The sequence below is a fragment of the Narcine bancroftii genome, chromosome 3 (assembly GCF_036971445.1).
Source record: "Narcine bancroftii isolate sNarBan1 chromosome 3, sNarBan1.hap1, whole genome shotgun sequence".
Lineage (NCBI taxonomy): Eukaryota > Metazoa > Chordata > Chondrichthyes > Torpediniformes > Narcinidae > Narcine > Narcine bancroftii.
The window spans coordinates 169,302,915-169,312,914 of NC_091471.1; the positions used below are offsets into that span (position 1 = coordinate 169,302,915).

At 37.7% G+C, this 10,000-nt stretch overlaps 2 protein-coding genes across 2 annotated transcripts in view; both read left to right on the top strand.

Annotated features, from left to right (window-relative positions):
- Window positions 1-10,000, top strand: part of wrn (WRN RecQ like helicase) — a 286,387-nt gene that overhangs the window by 81,201 nt on the left and 195,186 nt on the right. The window lies entirely within an intron of this gene.
- The window catches only part of LOC138759620 (bifunctional 3'-5' exonuclease/ATP-dependent helicase WRN-like), a 21,931-nt gene that overhangs the window by 2,889 nt on the left and 9,042 nt on the right, over window positions 1-10,000 (top strand). Inside the window, exon 2 of the mRNA XM_069930336.1 lies at window positions 7,272-7,380. Within this exon, the coding sequence (XP_069786437.1) occupies window positions 7,272-7,380 (109 nt within the window). The remainder of the gene's footprint in view (window positions 1-7,271; window positions 7,381-10,000) is intronic.

Consider the following 10,000-nt stretch of genomic DNA (forward strand, 5'->3'; position numbering starts at 1 on the left):
TAACCCCCTTCTAATTCTAAGTGCATGTGTATGTAATGTGTGTGTAATTTCAGAAAAGTTATTTGATTCATAGTCCAATCTTACTTGTCATTCCTCCAAGTTCACTGGTTGCAGGCAATTCTTATACTGTGCACAGAATTTAACATTTATAAAGTTCACCAGGCTTTAGTGCATGAAAGGTAAATGGTTACCACTCAGGAATGTTCTTGTCAGTTTTCAGAGAGAGATTTGTTGTTCCAGGAAACCCACAACTGATTCTTTTTTAATCTGTCTCTCCAGTGTCTTGCTGACTAAACTTGCCCCCTAAGTGTTCTCCAGATGATAACCTCTTTCTTTCAGGTCACCACAGAGTTCCTTTTTGTTTCACTTATTCCAAGTGAAACATTAGACAGCCAGTCCTCTCCTCTTCCATGAACCACAAGGGCTTTGACCAGGCCGAACTAAGCACTCACAACCTGTCTTCCAAATGGGGTTTTCCACAAGCTTGCCAGCTTGTCCTCTTCCAGTCCCAGATGCTGTTGCTGGCGAAAGTTGGGGAGGTCCTAAATTAATACTTTGCTTCAGTATTCACAAGAGAAAAAGGTCCTTGATCAGGGCGAGGTCAGAACAGAACAGGTTGATGTGCTGGACAAGGTGCTTATTCGGGAAGAGGATATTCTCAAAAACATCAAGATTGATAAGTCCCCAGGGCCAGATGTGATATACTACAAGTTGCTGTGGGAGGTGAGGGAAGATATAGCTGTAGCAGTAGCTATGAACTTTAAGTCCTCTTTGGCCACAGGGGAGGTGCCGGAGGATTGGAGAATGGCAAATGTAGTCCCTTTGTTTAAAAAAGGCAATAGGGAGAATCTTTTATTTTTCAATCTTTTTATTAGCATTTCATAATACACATTGCATAAGGAGAATAGAAATAATAGAATTAAAATGGCATGCCCAAGTCTACATAGTATATCATATATAAATTCCAAAGAATGAAAATGTGACATATTAGAATTAATTCTAACAAAGAAAACGGAGATAAAGTAATATATATATATATATAAAAAAACAACTAATATATGAAAAAATATATATGCAGTATAACTCCCATTATCCAAAATCAGATTTTCCAAAATCCTCAGTTATCCAAAATTCTTTCGGAGCCGAACTGACCAGGGATTTCAGGGTAACAGCGGCAGACCTTGGCCTCCCAGCATGAGCAGGGCCTCGGTGATAAAGTATATGTGATGGCCAGCATTTGTTTGGTGAGAATGAAGCATTATTTTAATGTTTAAAAAGTCTTGTTTGTTGTCCTTTAAACACTTATAAGTGATTTGCTGTTGAACTGGACTGTTTTTAAAAAATGACCAGTTCTTTTAAAAAAACACATTTATCCGAAATAGGCCCGATCCCTACCATTTCGGATGAATCAGAGTTTTACTGTATATATCATTAAATAAAATTAAAAAAACCAACTGAGCGGCCTATCCCAAGGATCTGTAGACTAGTTTAAAACATAGCTCCAGTCCACATCTACAGATAATTCTTCCTTTCCAGATGTAATGTTTTTGTTAATTCATAGAATAACGCCAATTTTATCCCACAAAAGTAATCAATAAATGGTTTCTATGTTTCTTCAAATTTAATAGTTGCATCTAAAGTGTGACTTCCGATTTATTAAAAAAAAAATTTTTTTCTTCTCTCTCTCTCTCTCTAGATTTAACAAAGACCTAATATGAGAAAGCCATTAAAATAATGTAGGAGAATCAGAATCTTTCCATTTAAGTAAAATGGCTCTTCTAGCTAACAGTGCAGAAAAAGCTATTACTCGGTATGCAGAAGTTGGTAAACAACCTACATCTGTAATTCCAAAAGGAGTAGTTAAGGGGTTAGGTTATAAACCAGTATCATTGATAGAATTTTAAAAATATCTTTACACCATTTTTCTAACACAGGACATGACTAAAACATGAGTTAATGAAGCTACCTTAGTACTGCATCTATCACAAGTGGAGCTCATATTAAGAAAGACGCGATCTAGTTTATCTTTAGACATATAAACTCTATGAACAACTTTAAACCGTAGTTAAAGAATGACGTGCACATTCGTTAGTTGGTCGTATTAACGCTGTTAAGATGATAATATTACCTACATTTTTATACCTATTTCAAGCTGTCCCAATTTTTATTTCAAAATCTTATTTTGATAATATTGATTCTAAGATATCATCTTATATTTGGAATGGTAAGGGGGCCCAAATTGAATTAGCTTCACTTACAAAAACCTAAGAATTTGAGATTTCACTATTGGGCAGTTAATATTCGCTATATGATTTTTAAAAATTTATTACTTTGATAAATTTGACATCCCCTCTGGGTAGATTTGGAATTGAAATCTGTCCAGAATTATTCTTTAGCTCCTTTTTTAGGACCATCATTACCTAACTAAGATCAGTAATTATATTTCCAGCCAATTATTAAATATTCATTACATATTTTGTTTCAATTTTGAAGGTTTTTTTGGATTATTATTGTGTATCTTAATTTTTTTTTTACACCACCTACTCTTGACCGAATCTTCCTTATTTGGAAGATTAAAGGAATTACAGTACAACTCTGATTATCCAAAATGGTTGGGACTGGACCTATTCTGGATAAATGTTTCTTTGGAGAAATGGTCATTTAAAAGAAAATGGCCCTGTAGTAACAACAAATCACTTATAACAGTGTATATACCACAACAATTAATTCTCACCAAAAAATTGCTAGCCACCACTGATCACCTATACTTCCCCACTGAAGTTCCTGCTCCTGCCTGGAAGCCTGAGGTCCTCTGCTTACACCAGGAAACCGAGATCTGCAGATGGCAGCCTGATATCCCCGGTCACTTTGGCTCCGAAAAATTTTGGATAAACGAGGATTCCTGATTTATTTGGGATATCCTCATTTATATGAAATTTTTTAAAAAAATGGATAAAAGGATTTTGGAGAATCCGATTTCGGATAATCTGAGTTGTACTGTGTCTTTTATAGATTTATTCTCTGATGGTGGTTTGATGTCTTTTGAACAACTTTCTACCAAATATAATTTACCATGCTTGCATTTCTTGTAGATATCTACAGATTAGAAATTACCTAAATACGATAATATCGAATTATCTAGCAATGCAACAACCAGATTTACTTGACACTTTGTTCCAGTTAAACCCCTTTCAGAAGGGTTTAATTGCTACTATTAATACTCTTATATTGAATTTGAGATCTGTCCCCATGGAAAAGATACAACAAACATGGGAAATCAAACTTCAACTAACGATATCTTCTGAAACATGGGGAATAATTACTAGACTAGCTAATACTTCAATAGGGAGAATCCTGGGAATTATAGACCTGTGAGTCTTATGGTGTCCATACTATTGAAGAGGATTCTTAAGATAGGATCTATGAATATTTGGAGTACAGTCTACTCAAGGATAGTCAGCATGGCTTTGTGAAGGGAAGGATGTGCCTCACAAGCCTAATTGAGTTTTTTGAGGAGGTAACAAAAGAAATTGATGAGGTAGGGTGGTAAATGTGGTCCATATGAATTTTAGCAAGGCATTTGACAAGGTCCCCCATGAGAGACTTGTTCAGAAAGTCATGAGGATAAAAAAAAAAAATTGGCTTGCCGAAGCAAAGCAGAATGTAGTAGTGGAAGTATTCTGCCTGGAGATCGGAGACTAGTGGAGTACCCCAAGAATCTGTTCTGGAACCCTTGCTCTTTGTGATTTTTATGTGACCTGGATGAAGAGGTGGAAGAATGTGTCAGTAAGTTTGCAGATGTTACAAAGGTTGGATGAGTTGTTGATGGAGCTGAAGGTTGTTGAAAGTTACAAGAAGATATAGATAGGATGCAGAGTTGAGCAGAGAATAGCTGATGGAGTTTAATCTGGCTAGGTGTGAGGTGATACATTTTGGAAGGATAAATTAGAAGGCTGAGTGCAGGGTTATTTAAGAATGTTGACGAACAGAGGGACCTTGGGGTCCAAATCCATTCATCCCTCAAGGTTGCTGAGATAGTTAAGAAGGCCTATGGCAGGGATGACCAACCTTTTAATTTTTAATTTGGACATACAGCACAGTAATAGGCCATTTCGGCCCATGAGTCTGGGCTGTCACAATTAATCTACATCCCTGGTACATACTCGTAGGCCAAAATGGCCTGTATGTCTAAATTGAAAGGTTGGCCATCCCTGGCCTATGTGATGCTGGGGTTCATTATTAGGGAGATTGAGTTCAAGAGCACAGAGGTCATGTTGCAATTCTACAAATCTCTGGTGAGAACTCACTTAGAATATTGTGTTCAGTTCTGGTCACCTCATTATAGGAAAGATGTGGAAAGTTTGGAGAGGGTGCAGACGAGATTTACCAGGATGTTACCTGGATTGGAAAATAAGTCTTATGAGGCAAGGAGCATGAAAGGATGAGAGGAAACTTAATAGAGGTTTACAAGATTATGAGAGGCATAGATAGGGTGGAATAGCAAACACCAGAGGACATGTGTACAAAGTGAAGGGAGGGAAGTTTAGGGAAGACATCAGACATGTTTTTTTATGCAAAGTTGTGGGTGCCTGGAATGACGGTGGAGGCTAAAACATTAAGGGCATTTAAGAGACTCTTAGGCACATGGATGGAAGGAAAATAGAAGTTACTGTGTCGGTGGATTTAATTTTTTTAAGGTATATATGGGTCAGCACAACATCGAGGGCCCAAGGACCTGCACTTGCCTTGAATCCTGTAGGGACTGCTTGAGTGAGCTGCTGAAGATGTCAATTTTGACCTCCATCAACTGATCCATACAGTCCTTCAGCAACATGCTAGGAATGTTATCTGGTCCTGCTGCTTTGTGTGGGTTCACCCTGGATAGGATCACCTCACCCAAGCTACAGCTATGCAGGGTTCCTGTTTCTCACGGGCATCTGGGGCTTTCTTTGGTGTTGTTGTTTTCTGCTTCGAACCATATCTTGAAGTTGTTCAGTCTGTTGGGATGGGAGGCATCGTTATCACTGACCTGCAAGGTTGACGTGGTCTTTTATGGTTTTAATGCACCTTTTATTGCTAGTGTTGCATAGTTATCTGTGGCTCTTTGTGAATTCCTGCTTTGGCTTCCTGATTGCCCAGGAGAGTTCAGCTCTTGCTGTCCTTGGTGCCATCTTAACACCTGATCTGAAACCAGCATCCTAAACTCTGAGTAGTGCACAGACCTCTGCGTCTTGCCATGGATTCTGGTTTGCTCTGGCTGTGTTGTGTTTGGTCTCCATGACATCTTCTATACACTTATCTACGTTGCTGGATACTGTGCTTCTATGCTCATTGATGTTGATATGGCCACCTCCCTGAATCTCCTTCAAAATGTGGTTCCAAAGCAATCCTGCAGCACTGCCACTTATTGAGCCAGGGTATCTAAATGTCTGCACTTACAACTTGCTGAATGAGAATGAAGAACATTGAGCAACAGTTGATGACTTGCAAGTTCTATGCATTGCTGACTTGTTCACTCAGAATTTAAAACACAAAATCTTGCAGGCTTATTGATGAGTAATATTCAGTTAGAATAGTGGTGATGACTTCCTTCATGGTCTTGGTAGTGAGGACTTTCATTCTGCATAATAGTTGTTTGCCAAATTGAGATATTTTTGAGTAGAAAATTGGGATTCTAGAACATTTTTTAAAAGAAAAGATTATCCATGGAACTGCTTTGCCATTCAATTACATAATGACTGAATGTGCCCCATCCTATTTCCCACCAAACCCCATATTGTCTGGTTCTCAAGATGTCTAATCCATGAAAGTACTGAAAGACTGAATAACCAAAGGTTAGGGAATTTAAGGATTTACAATTCAAAGAAAAGAGTTTGTTGAGGTTTGTTAAGACATTGGAATCCTTGGCAAACTTCTACAGGTGTGTAGTGGAAAGTGTGTTGACCAGCTGCATCACAGCCAATACCTCTGAGCTGAAAACACCTACAAAATGTAGTGGTCACAGCCCAGTACATCACAGGCAAAGCTCTCCCCACTGTCGAGAAAATGTATGTGGAATGCCACTGTTAGAGAGCAGCAGCAATCATCGAGGATCCACACCACCCAGGATGTGCTCTGTTCTTGTTACTGCCACCAGGAGGGAGATGTATGTGGCACAAAATTCACATCACCAGATTCAGGATCAATTGTTCCCCCTCCACCATCAGACACCTAAACAAGACTCAATCAGGGACTCGTTTAAGGACTCTTCCATGCTATTTATTACTGAATATTTAGTTTTTCTGCACATGCAAAATCAGTTTGTTTCCTACATTTATTTTTTTGTTTACATATCTCTTTTGTATACTTATCTTTTCTTGAGTACAGTTTGCATTAAAAGAATCTCAGGGTTACATGTGATTTCATGTCTCCTCTGACAATAAATTTAAACTTGAACTTGAGAGCTATCTCCTAAGTGTTAGATTCCATATTCTGAAACAATGATTCATGGATCTAGATATCCCTGCCAACCTTGACACTCCTTTGACGAACTTTGCATGTCTCAATAAGGTCAATTCTCATGAACCTCTTTATTAGGCTAATATTACTTTGTCTCTTGATTCCCTCTTCCCAAGAATAACTGATTTTAGGGCAAATGCATCCTTGAAATTTGGAAACAAATGTGCATACATCAGTTTCCTGCCAATAGCATGTATAATCTTAACAATGACCCTTTTCTTGTGTACTCTGTCACCCTTCAATATTGGCCAACATGCCACTTGCCCTCATAATCATCTGTCAGGCCAGAGTACTTACTTGCACTATTTCTTGAACCAACGCTCCAGTGTTCCTCTGAATAACCAACAAATTTTGCACTGTTTCAGAATATTTTGTTTTTCTGTTTTCCATTCCAGAGTGCGCAACCTCACAAATTTGCCACATTTTTCTCCATCTGTCACTTTCTTCCCAACAAGCTTAATCTTTTGCAGAATGTGTCCTAACAGCTAACTTTTCACCAAGCTTTCTGAACATAAAGTGAGAACAGGATCAATTGAATCAGCTTTTACTTTTTTTAAAATCCTTGACTCTTGGTTAAATATTTCCAACAGGCTTTTGACACCCTATAAGGGACCAATGGGCAGGTGCCAGGCATCTGCTACTTGTAGAATTCTATCTCAGCATACATTAACACCTGAAGGAGATTAAGGGAATGCAGCACGCAGCTCGCTTGTAATTTTTCAACAACTGTGTCATTTGAAAAACCAATTACTTTTTTTTCTGAAATTGAACAGGTTATGGTAAGAGCTTATGCTACCAATTCCCTGCTGTTTACACAGGAGGTGTTACAGTAGTGGTTTCACCTCTCATATCTTTGATGGAAGATCAAGTATTACAATTGAAGTAAGTATTTTTAACTTCATTTTTCTATTTTCTCTTTTGTCAGAACTTTTGCCCATTTTATGTTCCAGATTAGCAGATGTCTTTGACCCAATTATTCACATCTAGTACCAAGAAGTGAATATTGGTAAATTATTTAGTTACACAGACCTCATAGCTTAAATTTATCACTTCTTTCCCTGATGCCCAGATATGAGAACTGCAAGCTAATGTGGTCATTGGCCACATTATGTAAAAACTTCAGCTATTTTTTTCTGTTTCTCAATCAAATAAATTAACATCTAATGAATGCAGTTATTTTGGTCTCAGATGTACTGTTTTTTTTAGGAATTTGCATCTTTATAAATTATGTATTTTTCTTCATCCACCAAGAATTGGCCCAGGTCTCTTTTGAAAACACGAGAAGAGTTTCTATTTAACATATGAGCTGGCAATGTATTCTGTCAGTTGACTGCTCTGGGCAAAGAAGAATCAACAAGCAATCAATCTATGCATGTTCCCTGGTCTTTTAGACAATATAAACCAGTGGTTCTCAACCTTTTTCTTTCCACTCACATACCACTTTAAGTAATCCCAATGCCGTCGATGCTCTGTGATTAGTAAAGGATTGCTTAAGGTGGTCTGTAGGTGGAAAGAAAAAGATTGAGAACTACTGACAATTAATCCTTTATTGAGTCACCTCTGCTGCTCTAAAAGTAATGGGCCAATTTGCATCCATATAACTATGGTTCTTTAAGATGGAAATAATTCCTGTGGCTTTACTCTGAAGTACTCCAAGGTTTACCAATTGCTCACCATTTGAAGAGACCTATTCTTAATGCCACACTTCAGATATGGACTGTTGATTTTGTAATGACAGGCATTACAATTCTGAGACTTATTCTGTCCTGCTTTTACAAAATGGACTTTCTCACATTTCTGGAATATGATCTATAATTCACAAAAAAACTCTACTAGAAGTGATTTGTGGAATGTGCATGTTGGGGGAAAAAGTTAGCATTAGTAACAAAACTATTTTTGGAGAAATTAATGAGACTGGAAGCCAATAAATTATCTGCATCATAGAATTTTGTAGTTAGCTGTAAAGATACTGGATGGACTGATTATCATCTCTTAAAAGCCCTAACCACACTATTTAATAAAAGGAGAGAAAACAACAGGCAAGTCTTTTTCTATTGTGAAGGAAGTGGTAATAGAGCCCTTAGAAATGAATAATGGGATTGGCCCTTGGTTAATATAAAATGGAAAGCATGTTTGACATTGAGTTTGTTTTGTGGTGTTATGGGCCCAGAGGACTCCAAAACCCAGCAGCAATACAAATTCACCAAGACATGGTTACTTAAACAAAAGTTGCTTTTAATTTTCTTTAAACATAAAAACAGGATCAAACTTTAACATTACTATTAACTTAACCCCCTTCTAATTCTAAGCGTACATATGTAATGTGTGTTTAAGTTAAGAAAACTTCTTTGATTCACAGCCCAATCTCACTTCTCACACCTCCTCACTGGTATCAGCAATTCTTATATTGTGAACAGAATTTAACATTTATGAATTTCACCAGGCTTTGATGCTTGGAAGGTAAATGGTTACTGCTCTGGAAGGTTCTTGTTGGTTTTCAGAGAGATTTGTTGGTCCTTGGACACAAACTGATTCCTTCTGATCAGCCACTTCAGTGCCTTGCTGAAGAAAATTGCCCCCTCAGGGTTTTCCAAATGAAAACCTCTTTCTTTCAGGTCACCACAGGGTTCCTTTTTGTTTCCCTTATTTCAAATGAAACATTATACAGCCAGCCATCTCCTCTTGTAGCCCAGGCTGAACTGAGAACTCACAACCCATCTTCAAAATGGAGTTTTTGCACAAGCTTGCCAGCTGGTCATGTTCCAGTCCCTGCTGAACTGTAGAACTGAATTCTCCCCTCTCCCCTCTCCCCTCTCCCCTCTCCCCTCTCCCCTCTCCCCTCTCCCGAAGACTGCGGCTTCGGACCTAATCTTTGAGTCTGTTCATCTGTTGCTTTCCAAAACAATAACAGTGTGTGCACTTAACACCCTCTTGTAAAGTCCTTATAGACATTCTTCAAAGTTTTTGCCAAGGCATTCGGAGCCTTGACTGTCTGGCTTGAGCAGAGCTCTGGCATTTTAAATGAGATCTGTTTTGAAGTGTTTGTATATACATTAAAGTGTTTCTACACTAAAAAACCTTCCACAATATAAAATATAAAATGTGTTATATAAAATATAACATAATCTGTCACAGTGGATATTAGCAGAATAGATGAGGTGAACCAAATGATGTGATATTTTCAGAATTTCAGGCCTTTTGATAAGGTGTCAGATGAGATTATTAAACAAAATTTTAGAATATGATGAAGTGGGAATAACCTACTGGTATGAATAGAAAGATATGTTAATGGAGAGAAAACAAACAATCAGAATAAACAAGTAATTTTCAGTGCCATAATTATCAATGTTGGGGTCCCAGTTGTTTACAAAGTATGTATAGTGAGAAGGAAAATGATGAGTTACTTCAGAATTGGCAAAAAATGACAGATGCAGGAAATCTGAAAGATAGCTGGAATGGACTGTAAATATTTAACAAGTCGGGCCACGTCTGCAGAGGGAGA